The following is a 19,445-nucleotide window of genomic DNA, read 5'->3' as shown; positions in this document are numbered from 1 at the left end:
ATTTTGGGGTTTTTTAGAATGGGGTTCAGCGTACAAGATGGAGGGATTTGGGTGTGTCCTGACCTCCTTCTCCTTCTCCTTGCCCTCCATGTCCTGCTGTGCTGGTGACACTTTTCTGTTGGTTTCAGGCACAGACACACTGCCCAACATCAATGACAGACATTGGCACGTTATTGTAACCACGGCACACGGAGTTTTGGGTATAAAATGTGAACAGCGCCCTGAGGGCAGACAGAATGCCATGGCCGAGCTGCTGGGCAGAGCTCAGCAGGGCAGAGAGAGAATGTTCTAGAGAAGGGAAAATGAACAACCTTGAGAAGCTGACCCTGTGCATTCCAACTCCTTCTCTGGCTGCACGGGCTGGGAAACGAGGACTTTTGCATTCTTGGGGTCATCTCACCCTCCCTGAGAGGGAATCATTCCTGCTTTTGTGCATGATGCTTGGATTTCCAAAGGAAATGCTGAAGGGAAAAGATGCACCTGGGTTTACCTGGCCATGTGAGAGGTTTTCATGGGGAGGGAGCCACGCCCAGCCCCACAATCTCCCTGACACCCAAAAAAAAAGCCAGGTCACACAATCCAAGCACAGCCTGCCAGGAGAAATCCGCCCTGGCTTTCGGTGGGGCTGGGATTTCCTTCTCTGTGCCTTGCCCTAAATAGCAAATTCAGCGGAATAACTCGGGTCACCGGGAGTTCTCCAGCTGGGGGATCCTCCCAGACTTGGCTGCTGCTCTCCCTCCACTCCAGGGCTGCTGGAGCCTTGCTGGGAGCCTGGGATTTCCCAGCCTCTCCAAAATCTGAAGACATTTTTTGTACTTTCCTGCAAAACTTGGATGGAATAGAGCCTGCAGGGACGCAGCGCTGCTGCAGATTGACAAGATGGAAATTGGCATCAGCGCTGGGGAGTAAAACACTGGGAGTTGTGATGGTATTTTCCAAAGCACCCTGAGAAGGGGCTGAAAGCACTGCAGCCCTTTGAAGGTGGCTGTGATTTCCCAGCACAGCTCGGGGACTGTTTGCACACACGATTTAATAGAAATAAACAATGTTCTCGTTATCCTGGCACCTCCTGGACACGGGAAGGGTTCTGTTTTCCTTCTCAGCACCGCAACTCCCCTTTCATCTGCTTTAATTTCGTTGCTTTGGGTTCCATCACCTCCCTCGTGCCCTCAGCTGTTCCCTCCCGGCTCCCTTCATCCTCACACGTGTCCTGTTATCCTCCCTGGGTGTGCTCGGTGCTCTCTGATCTTCCTGCAGGAATCATTCCCTTCTCACCCACATTCGTCGCTTTCCTCTGAATTTTCGCCAAAAACAAAGTGCTGAAATAAATCCAGGGCTGCCGGAGATCAATGGGAATTTCCTGGGTTTGACAGCAGCGATGAGGGTTTGGATGGGAGCTGTTCCAAAGGCAAAGCCTCTGCTCCAGGGCCTCTGGAATTTGGGAACTGAGGGACCTTCCTCATCCTGAAGGAATGCCCCAGCCCCTGATGGCAGAAGTGCTGAAAACGTCTCTCTTCACATCCTGCAGCTTCGGAACCCTCAGTTCCCCACCTGTTTTCTGGTGGTTTTGATGCTGGTTTGTGGCATTTGGCAGCCCTTACACTTCAATTATTTGATTTTTTTTTTTTTTTCTCTGTGTGTGTGTCCTTTCAAAGCCCAACCCAGCAGCTCTGCAGGCGCTCCTGGAGTAAAACCGATCCTAAAGAAAACCCGGAGTTAAACCAATCCTAAATAAAACCTGGAGTAAAACCAATCCTAAAGAAAACCTGGAGTAAAACAGATCCTAAATAAAACCAATCCTCAATAAAACCCAGAGCAAAACCGATCCTAAATAAAACCCAAAGTTGATTTTTCACTCCAGCAATAAAACGAGGTGATAGAAAAACCATGAAAAATTGAATTTTCCTCTGGTTGCCTTTCAGGAAATGAGAACAGCGAGGCCTTGCCCGACTCCATCCCCTCGGCCCCGGGGACCCTGCCCCATTTCCTGGAGGAGCCGGACGATTCCTACATCATCAAGAGCAACCCCATCGTGCTGCGCTGCAGGGCCGTGCCCGCCATGCAGATCTTCTTCAAGTGCAACGGGGAGTGGGTGCACCAGAACGAGCACGTGTCCCGCGAGAGCCTGGACGAGGCCACGGGTGAGCAGGAGCTGCTCCCGGGACCGACCCCGGCGGGAATCCCAGCGCTGACCCCGCCAGGCCGGGGCCTGGGCATCCTCTGATTCCCTCTGGAGCGGAAGCTGGGAATAGGGAAACTTGTTTTGGTGGGATTCCTGCTGGGTTGGACCCTGGGATTCCCCCCCAGCCCCAGTTTTTGTGGAATTCTTGTGGAAATCCTCCAATTTTTCTGGAATTCCTGCTGGGTTGGACCCCGGGATTCCTCCTTAGTCCCAGTTTTTAAGGGTTTCCTGCTGGGTTGTACCCTGGGATTCCCCCCAGCCCCAGTTTTTGTGGATTCCTGCTGGGTTGGACCCTGGGCTTTGCCCAAGCCCCAGTTTTTGTGGAATTCTTGTGGAAATCCTCCAATTTTTCTGGAATTCCTGCTGGGTTGGACCCCGGGATTCCCCTTCAGTCCCAGTTTTTATGGGATTCCTGCTGGGTTGGACCCTGGGCTTTGCCCAAGCCCCAGTTTTTGTGGAATTCTTGTGGAAATCCTCCAATTTTTCTGGAATTCCTGCTGGGTTGGACCCCAGGATTCCCCCTCAGTCCAAGTTTTTAAGGGTTTCCTGCTGGGTTGTACCTTGGGATTCCCCCCAGCCCCAGTTTTTGTGGATTCCTGCTGGGTTGGACCCTGGGGTTTGCCCACAACCTCACTTTTTATGGGATTCTTGCTGGGTTGGACCCCGGGCTTTGCCCCAGCCCCAGTTTTAGTGGATTCCTGCTGGGTTGGACCCCGGGATTCCCCCTCAGTCCCAGTTTTTGTGGGATTCCTGCTGGGTTGGACCCCAGTGTTTGCCCCAGCCCCATCCAGGACAGGAATTGGGGTGGGAATAACCCGAGCAGGAGAAATCCACAGTGCCCAGCGCGTGTGGAAGAGAGGAGAAGGAGAAGGGAGAGATTTGGAGTGATCAGGAGATTTTATCAGCTCCGAGCAGAGCCCGTAGCTTCTCTCATTTAGCTGATAAGTATTGCAGACCAATTTAATGCTGTGGCTCCACAATCCTGCTTGTTATTGCTTTCTCCCCTCCCAGCATTGCTAGGCAACCCCCAGCCTTGGCAGCAGCACTCTGTGTACAACACCTTCTCCAGCAACACAAGAAATTCCTTTTTTAGAGGCAAAAATGCCATTTAAAAAGAAGTTACACCTCTTAAAGTAGTACTTGGCATTCTTTTGAAGTGACACATTCTGAAGAAGTTTCGTATTAGAGGGTTTTTTTTTTTGTAAATGCTAATCTGAATGAATTTTAATTTTTGCAGTTACCTTTTCAGAAATAATTTAATAGGCATAACCTTTACTTCTAAATGCACTGCTGAATCAATATGGGAGAAATGTCGTCCCTAAAAGCTTTCCTTCCATATGGTTACAGAAAATCTCTCAGTGAGTGCTGCAATTATGTTTTCTAAGCTTTGGGTTAATAACAGAACAAACCAAGATTGGTAACACCGGGTGGGGTTTAAATGACATCGGTAACGTTGAGGTTTGATACACGGAGCAACAGGTTTGGGATCGTGGAATGGTTTGGGTTGGGAGAAAATTCATCTGGTTCCAGCCCCTGGGCCAGCTCCCCTGACCACAGAAACGCTGCAGGGCTGGGCTTAGCCCAGGGGTGCAGATGCCCCAAAGGTCTGGACCCCAAACCCACTGCAGGGCAGTGTCCAGGTGTTCCCAGAATGGTCCCCAGGGCACAAAGCTGCAGAGAGAGGCAGCCCTGAGGGGAATTCTCTCACCATGGTCCTCCCCATAGCCGGGAATTCGTCTGGAGCTCTTGCTCAGCCTCGGGGGAGCAGCAGCTGTTGGGGTTTTGGCACTCGCGTGCGGTGCCCTCGTTTCTGGAGCCCAGTCTGGGGCACGGCCGAGTCTGTCCCCAGGCACAGCCCGGGTCTGCTCCAGCTGGGAGAAACTGCTCTGGGATTTGGGCCAAAAGCGAGGCTTTTGGTTAAAGGGGATTCTGGGGCCTCGGTGCACTGAAGGGTCTGACCCTCTGCATCCTTCCACCGCTTGTGTGGGATCAAAATCCCGAGAGGTTGTGGAGAAGTGTGAAAAACAGCAAGCAGAGCCCCAGGCTGGAGGAGGCTTGGTGCTGAGTGGAGGGAACGTGTCTGAGCTCCTGTGGCAGCTCCTGGCAGAGGGGCTGAGCTTGGTGCTGAGTGGAGGGAACGTGTCTGAGCTCCTGTGGCAGCTCCTGGCAGAGGGGCTGAGCTTGGTGCTGAGTGGAGGGAACGTGCCTGAGCTCCTGTGGCAGCCCCTGGCTGCAGTGGCACTCAGTGTCCTGAGGCAGGGACTCCCCACGGGTGGGCTTTGTCACCGTGATGGGCACAGAGCCCAGTTTTCCATGATTTTGGTTCTACAGGAGAGGAATGGAGGCCTCAGAGTAGCCCAGGAGTGTCTGCGAGGAGGAGCAGCAGGACGGGGAGGGTTTTGCAGGACTCTGCTGCTGCCTGGGGATGTCTGGAAGGCTTTGCCTGGAGTGTCCCCGTGGTGGTTTTGCTGCTCTTCCTCTGCTTTTCCTGTTTATTCCCAAGCGTGGCAGAGCAGGGACTTGGTTCTCTCTGTGCTCTGCCTCATCAAGGGAGAGCCGAGCTCGTGGGTGCTGCTGTGATGAAAGTGTGGCAATTAGGGGCTGATTAATTTCCCTCTGCTGCATTTCCTGCGCACTCCAGAACCTGCCCGGCTCTTTCAGGCTGGGGTTCAGCAGAGGCTCAGCCCCGCTCGGCAGAGTTTCCTTGTCTGATAACTGGAAGGATTACAGCAATAACTGCTGTCAGTGTTTTTCTCATTTAAACAAATAAAGCTGACAAATGCCGAAGTTCTCTGCAGCTCCGTTGTGTTTAGTACACGGAGAGCAATTATTCATCTGCTGCCAGGGTCTGTGCAGCTCGAGCATCCAGCAGAGCCCATTAGCATTTCAGTGCCACAGCCAGCACTTGATATTCTGCACGGCTCTACTGTAAAACAAAAGATGATGGTTCTAATTTGCACAATAATTTAAAGGGTTGGGCTGGCGGTGCTTATTGGAGTTATTGGAGTCGCAGGTAGAATGTCGCTGTGCTTTATGAGGTGCCCGCTTTGATCTGCGGGGATTTTTCAGCCGGTGTCACTCCCCATGAAGGATTTTCCTGGTGGTTCCCGAGGTGCAGAGGGGAGGTGGATGTGTTTGCTGGTGAAATACGGGGGTGATAAATGGAGAATATTCCTCTCCTCCCAATAGGTTTGCTTTCCGTCGTTGCTCCTAAAACAAATAGAAAGAGCTGCACTTCCTCCATAAACAAAGCATAACTTCCCCCAAAGACCCCGTGTTCTCCAGAGGTCCCGTCCAACCCCAACAATTCCGAGATTCTGCAGTTTTGGGTACATTTATTTTGTCTATGGGTGAATGGGGAGACCTTTAAGAGGACCTGAATTCCTACCTGGCCCATTCTCAAAACGCTGAACCACCAGCTTCCCCAAACCGTGTGCTCTTTGTTTGCCACATTAAATACAGGCTGATTTATAGATTAATTAAACGCCGTGTCAATGAAAGGAAGAGCTGGGCTGGAGACTATTCCACCTTAATAAATCTGGAGCTGTAAATGCCTGAATTCACTGACGCCTGCTCAGAAATTTGCAGCACCCAGGAGCCAAGAAATGGCTTCAGCTTCTCCAAAATTCATCATCAAGTGATGACTTTTTTTTTTGTTTGGTATCAAAATCCTGGCGGGGCTGTGCTGGGGCAGCTCCCACACCTCTGCCTCCCTTTGCTGCTTCCCAAAAGCCCCCGAGCAGCTCAGGAGTGAAGGGAGCAGGAGCTGGGGATGTGAGTGGGGTCAGCACAGCTCTGGATAACCCAGGGAGGGTTTTCCCCTGGGAAGCTGCTCCTGGTGGGAGTGGGATCCCAAACCCTCAGCCAGGGCAACCCTGCTCTGTCTCCAGCACTCCAGTCCCCTCTGAGGGAGCTCCCTGGAGCTTCTCTTACCTCAAACCTGTACACATCACTCTGCAAAACGTTTTCGTGCCAGAACCCAAGGATTTTTTGGCTGGCAGAGCAGGGATGGTTTCGTTCAGGGGGTGCATTTTCCTGGCAGGGTCTCTGGCAGAGCCTTTGTTCCTCAGGGTTTGTTTTCTCCGTGTCAGGAAATAAAGGGAGGCTTTGTAAACAGTTTTGTTAAAAACGGCATCAACCCGGGGGGAAACAAAAAAGCAGCCAGAAAACCTGCGTTTGTTTGTTGCACGGGGATAAATATTTGAGGGACTGAAGGGGATCTTGAGACAACTTGGGGAGCTGTCAAGGGTTTGTCCCTGTCTTTGGGTTTCATTGTAAGCCAGGCTTAATGAAAAGAAGTAAAAATCCCCTTTTCCTCTTGCTGGAAAAGTATCAAATATCCTGTATTTTTGTACAGGATTTAAAGCTTGTCTGAGCTTCCCTCTTGGAGCATCCCCAGTGAACCCCGTCCCTCCTCCTGCCAGAGGAGCACAGTGACTTCCCAGTGCCTTTGAGGAGTGGCTGCCCAGCTGCTAATGATGCCTGAGATTAAGTGGAAGCCAATTTTTATGGAGTTCAGGTTTAGAATTCCTGCTGCTTTATAAACTCCACAGGCATGAAATGCGGTGAGATTGGGTTTGCCTCCATTTCCAGTGGAGGGGAAATAACTGCCTGGGGACTGCGCTGGAGGAGAGGGGAGCAAGAACAAGGCCTGAATGTTTTCTGGTTTCATTTAATGTTTCTCTGACTCTCTCGAATGGTTCCCAGTGCCGGGTTTGGATTGGATTTCCTCTCCCAAGGCTGCCATGCCGAGGTGGCTGCAGGCCTGGGGAACATCCCAGGGGTGCCACAGGAAAGGTGCGGGAGGATCCCGGAGTCTGGGATTTACCTGCTGGTGTGAGGGGCCGCGGTGCTCAGCTCCCCCTGTGTTTGAGGGAGGTGTGCAAGGGCACGGAGATGTCCTTTAAAGACATTTTTATAGTGCATGAATTGCAGACTGGCTGAAGGAGGCACCAGGGATGAGGATTCTGAGGGAGGAGTTGCAATGATCACGGTGGGGGCAATTCCTGGAGCTCGGTGCATTACAGCCCGCTCGTCTTACAGAATTTAATTAGCGGCACTGCATTACTGTGCACGTAATTAGGGCTTTGCCCTGATTGAAAAGGGCATTGTTGATTAAAGGACAGGTTTGGGCCCCGCTGCCTGCCCCTGCTGATTCTCTGCCTCTCCCTGCTCAGGGCTGAAGGTGCGGGAGGTTTCCATCAACGTGACGAGGCAGCAGGTGGAGGACTTCCACGGCCCCGAGGATTACTGGTGCCAGTGCGTGGCCTGGAGCCACCTGGGCACCTCCAAGAGCAGGAAGGCGTCCGTGCGCATCGCTTGTGAGTAAATCCTGCTTTTCTGGGGCTTCCAGGGTGGGGTTGGGGTTCAGGATCAGTGGATGTGGCCAGGCACCTCTGTCCCTGCAGGAACATCCCAGGAAGCACAGGTGTCAGCAGAGGGAAAAATAGCTTCCCTACTTTCTTGGGATGGAGAGCCGAGGGAATCCTGCAGGGCCCTGAGCTGGCCTTGGCAGGGAATGCCGATGGAGCTGCTCTCCATGGAGACTTTTAGGGAAGGTGGGGGATGATCTTCCTCTCTTCATGTCCTTGGTGTGCTGTGGGGTCGTCACTCACCACCCACAGACCCTGCTGGAGCTGCAAAAATGGGAAATGCTCCAAATGCCCCACAGCCAGAGGGACAGCGGGGACACGACCCCAAACACAAAACTGTCACTGGGAGCTGCAAAAATGGGAAATGTTCCAAATCCTCACAGCCAGAGGGACAGCAGAGATATGACCCCAAACACAAAACTGCCACTGGGAGCTGCAAAAGGGGAAATGTTCCAAATCCTCACAGCCAGGGGGACAGCAGAGACACGACCCCAAACACAAAACTGCCACTGGGAGCTGCAAAAGGGGAAATGTTCCAAATCCTCACAGCCAGGGGGACAGCAGAGATATGACCCCAAACACAAAACTGCCACTGGGAGCTGCAAAAGGGGAAATGTTCCAAATCCTCACAGCCAGGGGGACAGCAGAGACACGACCCCAAACACAAAACTGCCACTGGGAGCTGCAAAAGGGGAAATGTTCCAAATCCTCACAGCCAGGGGGACAGCAGAGATATGACCCCAAACACAAAACTGTCACTGGGAGCTGCAAAATGGGAAATGTTCCAAATCCTCACAGCCAGGGGGACAGCAGAGATATGACCCCAAACACAAAACTGCCACTGGGAGCTGCAAAAATGGGAAATGTTCCAAATGCCCCACAGCCAGAGGGACAGCAGGGACACGACCCCAAACACAAAACTGTCCCCAGAATCTGCAGAAAGGGGAAATGTTCCAAATCCTCACAGCCAGGGGGACAGCGGGGACACGACCCCAGACACAGCTGTCCCCAGGAGCTGCTCCAAGCCTCATCCCATTCCTGGAATCAGACCTGGGATGTTTTCCTGGCAGAACCAGAGCCTGACACCGCCCCTGCCAGCGGAGAATTCAGGGATTGCTTCCCCCACTCTGGTGAGCCCTTTTCCTTTGAGCCCCCCACTCAGATCTTTCCTTTCCCGGGAAAGGGAAGCCTGCAAAAAGCTGGGAGAAACATTCCCTGGGAGAGGAGGGCAGGAGCAAAGGGAGAACCTGAAGGGAGACTTTCCAGAAGTGTTCCAGCAGCTCCAGCAATATAAAAAGGTGTCTTTTACCAGGGTAAACATTTAACAGGATAAAACAAACATTCATCAGTAAAAGGACAGTGTAAGAAAACCTTCATTTCATTAATGGCGGATTTTTTTGTTGGCTGATTCAGTCTGAATGTCTAAATACGTGTAAATTCAATTTTTTATTTCACTGCATTAACTGTCATAACACTGAGCCAATAATTCCCCTGCATTGCCGAGCTGAAAGGACCTTTATCTGAATTGAATTTTTATTGACTTTTCTCCGCGCTGTGATTTCCCAGCCCCACAAAATGGCAATTTGAGCCAGGCTCAGCGTGAGCAGGAGCAGGAGGAGCCGTGTGCTGGGGCTTTTCATCCCCTCACTGTGGGAGCAGTTCTTCTTCCCAGTGCCCCGAGACCCCATTAACCCCAGAGCGCTCTGGAGAGGCTCCTCAGCTCGGCCTGCAGGGTTCTGGGGGTGCCTGGAGGCTTTGAGTGGGAGCTGAGCTCCTCTCTGCCCCTTCCCGGGCTGTTTCCGCTCAAAGCCGAGCGGTTTGACGGGAAAAGCAGCAATTCCAGAGGGCAGAGCTGGAGGGGCACAGCAGGAACAGCCCGGGCTGGGATTTATGGCTCACGGAACACCCTGGGAGGATCAGGGATGAGGCCCTGCAGGTTCAATCTCTGACAGAACCCAGAACGTTCTCCCAGCGCCTCTGGGATGGGCACAGAGGAACCGGCGGCTTCATTTCATCCCTTTTTTTTTTTTTTTTTTTTAATTTTGCACTGAAATCCCGATGTTTCTGAATTGTGAGTCAAGTCCACAGTGTTGCAGCACTTTATATTTCTCCAAGGAAGCAGGTGAGTATTTCTTTGTGATAGCGGGGAAGGCAGAGCTAAGGGATCCTGCTCCATTTTTCACCCTAATAAAGGCATTTGTAGGCACGAGCGCAGCCCGGCTGTTAATGAATGCCTTCTTAAAGAGAGCACTGGAAAAGAAATCGGTTGTCTGAGGGGGGAAAAAATCAACATTAGCAAAGAATCATGGAAAGGAGCACGCAGGCACTGTGAGCATCTTCCTGCAGGCCGCAGCTTGCTCAGATAATTCTGGATGCATTTTTGGAAAATGCAGTGCCAGGGCTGCATTTCATCAGCTGTGAGCCAGGCAGGGAATGAAGGCGGTAAATCCCCACCGTGGAGCCACTGGGAAGGCAAGCAGAGCTCCTAGTGGAACATCCTCCAGCAGGAAGGCACATCCCTGAGGGTTTGCTTTGCTTCCACAGCCAGGGAACTCCAGGGATCCCTGGGCGTGTCTGGATCCCGGGATCCCAGCTGGATCCAGGTTCCCTTTGTGTCTGCTCTGTATGCCCAGACACCCTCAGGTGCTGCAGCAGCTCTGAGACATTTCTAAACCTCCATTATCACCTGGCGTGGAGCAGCTTGTCCCCAGCTCACAGGTTGGACTTGGTGACCTCGAAGCTCTTCCCTGCCCTGGCCCATTCTGGGATTCCGTTCTGGGATTCTGTGAATTGCTCCCGGCCCCTTTCTCCGTCTCCCTGCAGCTCCCAGGGTGAGATGTGCACAGGTCAGGGTGTCAGACACTGCTCTGAGCAGGGCGTGGCCCAGCCAGGCTGGATCCAATTCAATTCCAGCCCGCGGAGTTCACCCACAGCGCCCTGGGGATCCCACGCTGCTCCCGCGTGGAACTCCGAATTGTGGCGAGGCTCTGGAGATGGGGTGCAGGGCCGGAGCCTGGGGCTTGGGGATTCTGGCCTTGCTTGTGTCAAACACAGGTGGGGTTGGAGAGGGGAGAAGTGGGAACACAGCTGAAGGTGATGGGATCCAGGGATCCGGGCTGGGCTGGAGCTCTGGGAGTGCCGGGGTCGCTCACCCTGCAGCGCCCTGGAGCTTTGGGGCAGGAATGCCAGTCCTGATGAATTCTTGCACCCGAGGAACGCCAATTCCGATGAATTCTTTCCTCCAACCCTGCAGATCTACGGAAGAACTTCGAGCAAGACCCCCAGGGCAAGGAGGTTCCCATCGAGGGGATGATTGTCCTGCACTGCCGGCCCCCCGAGGGCGTCCCCGCGGCCGAGGTGAGGTTTGGGGTGGGCACAGGGGCACAAGAAAGGGTTTTGGGATGGGGGAAGGATGGGGGAAGCACAGGGCTCAGCTCCGCTGTGCTGCTGGAGGTGTTGGTCCTGGTGCTCTTCTCCCCCAGAACGCTCCAAGTGTCCTTTTTGGATTCTCTGGGTTTACAGAAGTGTGGCTTTTTATCCACATTCTGGACTGTTTGCTGAGAAATCCTGGTTTTCAGACAATTTTCAAGTCCTGCGCTTTCAAACTGAAAGCAGATTGTTGCACATTTTCCCAGCAATTACTTTTCTCCTCGAAAAACAAGACAAAGTAAAAGGCAAACCTAAAAATATTATGATAAATGGTTGCTGGGGAGAGAAAATCTGCTGCAAGTAATAATTTGGTGGGGTTTGGCTTTGCTTTAAACAGGCTTTTTTGCTGATGAGAGCTGGATCTTAACAGGAAAACCACGGGGATGCCTTAAAATGGCAATAACCAGGCTGCTCTTGGAGGGAGAGGTTCAAAGTGGGTCGTGTTTAAAAATCCACCGCGGGGGCTTTAAAACCCAAGGAAACGTTGAATTTTTAATTGCACCCTGCAGTTCTCTCCAGCACCTTCTGGGGAATGGGAGCAGCTGGATCACTCAGGAGTTGGTTTTGCCCCTCATCCCCAGCGTGGCTGGGGTTGGTAATAGCTGAAGGAAGAAAAGGAAAATAAACCCCGGAGAAATGTGTGCTTTTAGTTAATGAGAAGCGATTGGAGCAGATGTCCCTGGAAATAAAGAGGAGAAATGCAGAGACACCATCAGTGAGACAGAAGTGCTAAAGGAGAGGAAAATGAGGCAGAGATGGGCTCAGTGAGCGGCTGGGTTTGGATCCAGGTTTCTGGTGTGCTTCACTCTGTCAGTCCAATCTCTGCTCCGACCTTCTCCTCAGCTCTGTGGCATTTTCACTCGTTACCAGGAAAATGGATGGTGCATTGCAGGGAATTGCCAGGGTTGCTGAATGTGTGCCCTGGAAAATGGATCTGGTTTGTAGAGAAAATAAACCTCCACAGGTGTGGCTCCCCAACCACCCTCGGTCTGACTGAATTTTACTGAGAATCTTAGATTTCTTTGAACTGGCAGCTTTACATTCCCCACTTGAACAGGGAGTCTGTCTTCTGTGGAAGGTAGGAATTATGTCCAATGAAAACCTGACATTTTAATTGCTTGCTCCAGATAAAAGGTGGTGGAGTTCCCAACGAACCCTGATTTACTGCTGTTGACAGTAAAATTGTTATTGCTGCTAATAAAGCTGGTAAATCTCACCAGGTCAGATTTGTTTTGGCCAATAAAATGTCCCATAAAGGCTCGGGCTAATTCTGGGCTCATCGAGGTAAAGAGACTGCTGGAAATAACTCAGTGTCTTTGGAAAGTGGGTTAAACCCGTTAAAGCAGGCCTGGCTCTGGGCTGGGGGGATAAACTCAGCTTTATTTCCAAGTTAAAGGCCAGCCTGCCCTGATTAACGCAGGCTGGGGAATAACTGAGCCACAAAGGCTCCCTCAGCGATTGTTCCGTGGGTGCTGAGCTGTGCTGAGGGTTTCAAACCCCGCAGCTGGCAGCGGATCCCTGCTTCTGGTCCAGGAACTGATTTCATTAGAGTTTGGATGCAGCCCTGGATGGAAACATAAGGCTGGAAATAACTGGGGACAAAGGAGCTCGTCTGGTGCTTCGTGAGATGCAAAGCGGGTGCTGACTGGGGCATGGTCGGTGTTTGTTCAGCCCAAAGAGAACTGGAAACGAGGGGGTAGGAGGCTCCAGCCCATCCCTGCTCTGCCAGAGCCCCTCCCTTGGGGAGGGTTTGGTTATTCCAGGTCCAGAACTTTGGGAACACTGTTGGAGTTTGGTTATTCCAGGTCCAGAACTTTGGGAACGCTGTTGGAGTTTGGTTATTCCAGGTCCAGAACTTTGGGAACGCTGTTGGAGTTTGGTTATTCCAGGTGCAGAACTGCAGGAACACTATCAGAGTTTGGTTATTCCAGGTGTAGAACTTTGGGAACGCTGTCAGAGTTTGGTTATTCCAGGTGTAGAACTTCAGGAATGCTGTCGGAGTTTGGTTATTCCAGGTCCAGAACTTTGGGAACGCTGTTGGAGTTTGGTTATTCCAGGTCCAGAACTTTGGGAACGCTGTCAGAGTTTGGTTATTGTGGGTGCAGAATTGCAGGAACGCTGTTGGAGTTTGGTTATTCCAAGTGCAGAACTTCAGGAACGCTGTCAGAGTTTGGTTATTCCAGGTGCAGAACTTCAGGAACACTGTCAGAGTTTGGTTATTCCAGGTGCAGAACTTCAGGAACACTGTCAGAGTTTGGTTATTCCAGGTGCAGAACTTCAGGAACACTGTCAGAGTTTGGTTATTCCAGGTGTAGAACCGCAGGAATGCTGCCAGAGTTTGGTTATTCCAGGTGCAGAACTTCAGGAACACTGTCAGAGTTTGGTTATTCCAGGTGCAGAACTTCAGGAACACTGTCAGAGTTTGGTTATTCCAGGTGTAGAACCGCAGGAATGCTGTCAGAGTTTGGTTATTCCAAGTGCAGAATTGCAGGAACGCTGTCAGAGTTTGGTTCTTTGGGGCCAGTGGTGCCTCTCTGTGCTAACCCCATTATTTAGTTATTTATCCGTGGGGTGGGACAGCACAGGAATCCCAATCAGAGCTCCCGGGAGGGTCTTTAGGCAGAATTCCTGCAAATGAAGTTTTGTGGGGAGCAGTGTCTGTTCCTGCCATCTGTTCCAGAAGGAGAGAGCAGCAATGGGAATACCCAGATTAAGTTTGCTTTTGCACGTGTTCATTTCTGCCCAAAACAAGCATAAAGGCAGTTAGGGGAATATGGATTAAAGGGCTGGATCCACAGTTTGAGCGTGTCTGAAGTGAAAATGGCTCAAAACCCAGCTTGTGTGAATGAATTTCCCAGCACTGGGGAAATTCTGGGGCTGCCTGCTCACACAGCTCAGCGTGGAACATGGTCCTTAAGCTGAGCAACACAGCAGTGAGAGCAAAATCCGGGGATTACAGACAGGGAGCAGCAAAATTCCAGTTCAGCTCTGCCAGGGCTGCCTCAGGGTGAAGCTGCCGTGCCCTGGCTCCCCCAGCAGCACATCCCACACCTGCAGCCAGGCTGACCAAGGAGCAGCTCCCTGGGCCTGCAGCCCCTTCCCGAGGATCTGGTGGCACTCCCATGGAGCCAAAGTCCCCCTCTGGGGCCTGGAACTCCGTGGGTTTGCCCAGCTTTGGGATGACCAAATCCTCCTGTGGCAGCAGCAGTGGAGAGAACAGAGTGACTGAGGTTTAACCTCTTGTTTTAGCCCTTCAGATAATCTGGGAATGCTGAAACCAGGCACAGGCACTGATAACCCCAGGCACCACATCCTGGAGCACCTGGCTCTGCTCCTGAAGCTGCTGCTTTTCCTGGGCAGGTCCAGCTCAGCTGCCCTCAGCCTCTCTGCAGCCCCCCGGGTTTATTTCTGCCCACCCTGAGTTTAATTCTGCCCACCCTGAGTTTAATTCTGCCCCTACAGCCCCCCTGGATTTATTTCTGCCCACCCTGGATTTATTTCTGCCCACCCTGGGTTTAATTCTGCCCCTAAAGCCCCTCTGGGTTTATTTCTGCCCCTACAGCCCCTCTGGATTTATTTCTGCCCACCCTGGATTTATTTCTACCCACCCTGGATTTATTTCTGCCCACCCTGAGTTTATTTCTGCCCTCTCTGGGAGCAGGTTTCCCATCTCCAGAGTTCTCTACAAAGCAGGGAATGAGACCTTTTTACGCAGCTCTGCTTTGGGAGGCTGCTGGGCTTTGGGGCACCCTGGGTGCATCAGCACAGCAGTAAGAGAGGAAGAAAACCCAAATCCCAGTGCTGGGCAGGTTGGAAAAGGCTTTTAAATCCTCTTCTCATGCATTTACATAGCAAGCAGAGAGAGCTGGTGAGCAGCTGTGCTTGCAGGCATCGGCACCCAACCCAAATAAATTCCGTTTTTATGAGTTAAGGATCGAAATGAAAAAGAAAATTCAGCATTTAAATAGAGCAGCTGAAAATCCCCCGCTGAGGCAAATGTTGATTCAGCTCTGGAGAGTCTCTGCTGGCACGGGCTGGGCTCGGTGGGACCAGAGCCCTTTATTCACCATTGATGGGAGCTGGCCTGGGCAGGAGTCAGCTCTGGGCTCCCCAGCAGCCTCTGCAGGGAGATACTGAGGAATTGTGTGCAGGAATTGTGTCCCAATTCCCTCAGCAGCCTCTGCAGGGAGATACTGAGGAATTGTGTCCAATTCCCTCAGGAACCCCTCCGCAGGGAGATAGTGAGGAATTGTGTGCAGGAATTGTGTCCCAGTCCCTCAGGAACCCCTCCACGGGGAGATATTGAGGAATTGTGTGCAGGAATTGTGTCCCAGTCCCTCAGCAGCTCCTCCACAGGGAGATATTGAGGAATTGTGTGCAGGAATTGTGTCCCAGTCCCTCAGGAACCCCTCTGCAGAGAGATAGTGAGGAATTGTGTGCAGGAATTGTGTCCCAATTCCCTCAGGAACCCCTCTGCAGGGAGATAGTGAGGAATTGTGTGCAGGAATTGTGTCCCAGTCCCTCAGCAGCCTCTGCAGGGAGATATTGAGGAATTGTGTGCAGGAATTGTGTCCCAATCCCTCAGGAACCCCCATGGGGAGATACTGAGGAATTGCATGTAGGAATCGTGTCCAATTCCCTCAGGAACCCCTCTGCAGGGAGATATTGAGGAATTGTGTGCAGGAATTGTGTCCCAATTCCCTCAGCAGCCTCTGCAGGGAGATACTGAGGAATTGTGTGTGTCCCTGAGGGGCACACCCCAGGCCAAAGACACAATTCCTGCACACAATTCCTCAATATCTCCCTGAGGTATAATTATTATTATCCCAAATATCTCCCTGAGGGTCCCTCTGGAGCACAGCCCCATCAGCTTTACCAAGGGGCAATTGTGCAGCCCGGCCTGGGGTCAGGCACCCTCAGAACCTCTGGCCATGGGTTGGGTTTGCTTCCTGCTCATGCAATTCTGACTTTTTTACAGGCTCTGCTGCATCCTGCACAGTACAGTACAGGAAAAGAGCTTTTGTTCCTTCTCTTTCTTTCTCTTGTGCTCCTCTCCTCAAGCGAATTTCACGACACATTCTTTCCTTTTCTTCCTAGCTGACCTTTCAGCGTTTCTTCAAACAGTTTTTTCTCCAGTCTGTGCCCTGTTCAGTTTCTTGAAACTCTTCGTTTTTTGGGGTGGGGGAGAAGGCACAAAGCAAAAAGACTGGAGCAGCGTTTGGCACTGCTGGCGCATGAGACGAGTTTGGGATGCTCCCACGTTGTGTAAGGTGCTGTAACCCTCCCCTTGCAGGGTCACAGGGACCCTGGCGGGAGTTCTCACCCCTGAGGCAGCCAGGTGAGCTCACCCAGCTGCTTCCCAGAGCTCTCCGCTTTAAATCATCCCCCAAGTGCAGTAGGGAACGAGGCTGTGAGCTCCTAAACAGCTCCAGAGCCCTCACCCCTGAGAAAGCCCTGCTTTGTGTGATGTTCTGTGTCCCTGACAAAGCTGCCCGTTCCCATTTCCCATGTCCAGAGCAGCTCTGGAGGGATTTCACAGCTGGCAGGGACCGCTCCATCACCCCTCAGTGCTCCCTGAGCTCTGCCAGAGGGGATTCCTCTCCCTGGGCTGAGCTGGAGTCGGTGACAGGAGCAACGAGGAGCGGGGAAAGCTCCGTTCTGTCACCCTGAGCAGCTCAGGAGGCAGCAGGGTGACTGACAGGTCCTGCAGCAGTCGGCAAACACAATGAATTCCACCCTCCTGGCTGCTGCTAATTCCTCCCAGCGCCTGCTTCCCCCAGCCCCGGGGCTGCTGTCAAAGCAGGGCTGAGCTGTAACCTGGAAAATCCTTGGTCAACACCCATTTAATGAAGTTTGGGATAATCTCTGGGCTGTGTGTTTGGCCTTATTGGTGCCTCAGAGTGTAAAATATTAATTCTGTCAGGTACAGCAGCAAAAAAAAAAAAAGAAGTGTTTAGGTGGCTGGTAATCCTTGAGGCAGGTGTGGTGGGGTGCTGGGGAGTGTCACTGCTGCCTCTCCATCGGTGACAAATGGGCTTGGGATTTCTCAGCTGTCAGGGCTTGTTCCTGTTTCATTCAGTGGGCTTGAAAATCGGGGTTTTTGATGCTCCCTCGACTGGACAGGGAGCTGCCATTCCCTGCACGGGAGTGAAGCTCCAGGAGTGGTTTGTCAGGCCTGGGTGTGATGTGGGAATGGGACATCTGAAATGTGCAGGTGTGATGTGGGAATGGGACATCTGAAATGTGCAGGTGTGATGTGGGAATGGGACATCTGAAATGTGCAGGTGTGATGTGGGAATGGGACACCTGAAATCTGCAGGTGTGATGTGGAAATGGGACATCTGAAATGTGCAGGCCTGATGTGGAAATGGGACACCTGAAATCTGCAGGTGTGATGTGGGAATGGGACATGTGAAATGTGCAGGCCTGATGTGGAAATGGGACATCTGAAATGTGCAGGTGTGATGTGGGAATGGGACATCTGAAATGTGCAGGTGTGATGTGGGAATGGGACATCTGAAATGTGCAGGTGTGAGGATGAGGGTGCTGTGAAATGGGGCTAAAGCTGCCCCGGGGGGTTCATAAATTCTGTCACCACTGCTCTGTCCTGTCCCTCAGAAACGTCCCTGCCCTGGTATTAAAGTGCCAAATAACCCTTGATATTAGAGATAAATGCTTATAAACCTCAGGATTTCAAATTAATAATAATTAATTAATAATCTGAACGATGCTGAGGGCCTTTGGACCTGCAGGGAGGAGCTGAGGGAGGCAATTCCCACCTGGAGACCTTGGGATGGAGAGGGGAGCAGCAGCCAAGCCCATTGTGAGGCGCGAGGTGCAAACCTGAGCCTTAAAATTCACCCCGAATCCCTTTCTTATGAATGAACACTTGGAGCAAAGCTGGTATTTGAGCATCAGCAGGAGCTCGCGGCTCTCCCTGCACCTCCTGTCTGCTCCGCTCATGGTGGCGTTCTCACGAGCTTCAGGTTCTTTTTGTTTGCCTTGTTTTTGTTTTGGGTTTGGGTTTCTTTTGTAATAAAAGGGCAGCTGTTGCGCTAAACGATCGCTGATAGTTTTCTGTTACTGAACTGTTACTGTTGAGTGCTCTGCAGAGGTTTGTGAAATACTCTAAAATATCTTTATCACATAATATATGCATATATTTAAGATTTAAATGTGTTGTATCCAGTGCTGCTTTTTCAAACGTTTAACACAGATTCTGACATTTTAATGGAGTGCTGTAGATGTTCCCAGGAATATCTGCCTGAGTTCCAGGGGTTTATTTACCGCCAGGGCTTTTAATGGAAATGTAAAATCATTTCTCTTCTGGGCAGCACGCATTCCACTGCGAGCACATCAGCACAACACGAAACCCACATAAAATTCAAAAGCTGCGAGGGCTCCAGAAGCAGCGAGGGCCTGCTTTCCATAGGTTTGTGTATTTATGGGGCTGGCACGCGCTCACTGAAACGGGCAGGATAACGGGGCTGCAGTAAAACACCCCAGCAAAGCAGGCTGAGAGTTACAGCCCGCCATGAATCCTGCTGCAGTCACAGAGAGGGGTGGGATTGCTCAGTGCAAACAGCCTGCATTTGTCCAGGTGCTCATGGATCTGCAATGGCAATATTTGCTTTGCTTTTAAGGGATATTGGTTACAGGTACAATAAAAGTGTTTCATTTCTCACCGGAGACGTTTCACTCTCAGGACCCAGCCTGGGTATGTGCAATGTCTCATTTGTGACTGATCTGATATTTAGATTGGGCTTTTAAGAGCAAATTCATAATTTTTTAGCTGCTTTTAAGAGCAAATTCATAACTTTTATAGTTTCCCATTCAGCAAAGATTGAGAGCTGTCACGGCTCGTACAGGACAAACACGCTGGTCTGGACTGATTTTATAACACAGGTGTCTAATAATGTGTCAGCCTCTTTATTCTATAAAAGTTGGCCTCAGTTAGACTGGTTTTGTTGGAGGTGTTTGTTGTGGACAGCACAAGACCAGTTCCATTTCCAAATTCCATTTATTTTATGTGCTGTTACACCTTCAGCCACACTCTGCCCTTCCTCGCGCGCTGCTCCGGGTGTTCCCGTTGTGCGATTTCTCCTGGCAGCAGGGGAATTTGGGAATTTGAGCTCCAGGAGTGGTCAGGACTCCCTGGGGCTGAGGGCAGAGCTGCTCCTCCACAGCCCTTCCCCTCCCATGCCTGGGTTTGCTCCGCTGCCGCCCCAGCGCCCTGCTGGGCACTCTGGACTCTTCCCTGTCCTCCTGAATGTGTTGAATCTGCCACCCCGTTTGTCACCTCTGTCCCTGCACCAGTCGCCCAGCTGATCTTTTTAATAAAGAGCTGAACATTAATAAAGGCATTAGCCCTGTTCATTTCAATTTGGGGGCTTGTCCGGGATCGGTACTTAGCTAGAGTTAGTAGTTTTCTTTTAGTGTTGCCATGGGAACTAGGAAAGCCC

General features: G+C 51.6%; 1 protein-coding gene across 1 annotated transcript in view; it reads left to right on the top strand.

Moving 5' to 3' along the window:
• UNC5D (unc-5 netrin receptor D) overlaps positions 1-19,445 on the top strand; it is a 93,370-nt gene that overhangs the window by 34,769 nt on the left and 39,156 nt on the right. The window contains exons 2-4 of the mRNA XM_053966264.1: positions 1,923-2,141; positions 7,360-7,503; positions 10,808-10,911. Coding sequence (XP_053822239.1) covers positions 1,923-2,141; positions 7,360-7,503; positions 10,808-10,911 — 467 coding nt within the window. The remainder of the gene's footprint in view (positions 1-1,922; positions 2,142-7,359; positions 7,504-10,807; positions 10,912-19,445) is intronic.

This window comes from Vidua chalybeata, chromosome 28, assembly GCF_026979565.1.
Source record: "Vidua chalybeata isolate OUT-0048 chromosome 28, bVidCha1 merged haplotype, whole genome shotgun sequence".
In the NCBI taxonomy this organism is placed as follows: domain Eukaryota; kingdom Metazoa; phylum Chordata; class Aves; order Passeriformes; family Viduidae; genus Vidua; species Vidua chalybeata.
Note: the sequence above shows the minus strand (reverse complement) of the source record. Positions and strands in the feature narration are given on the sequence as shown.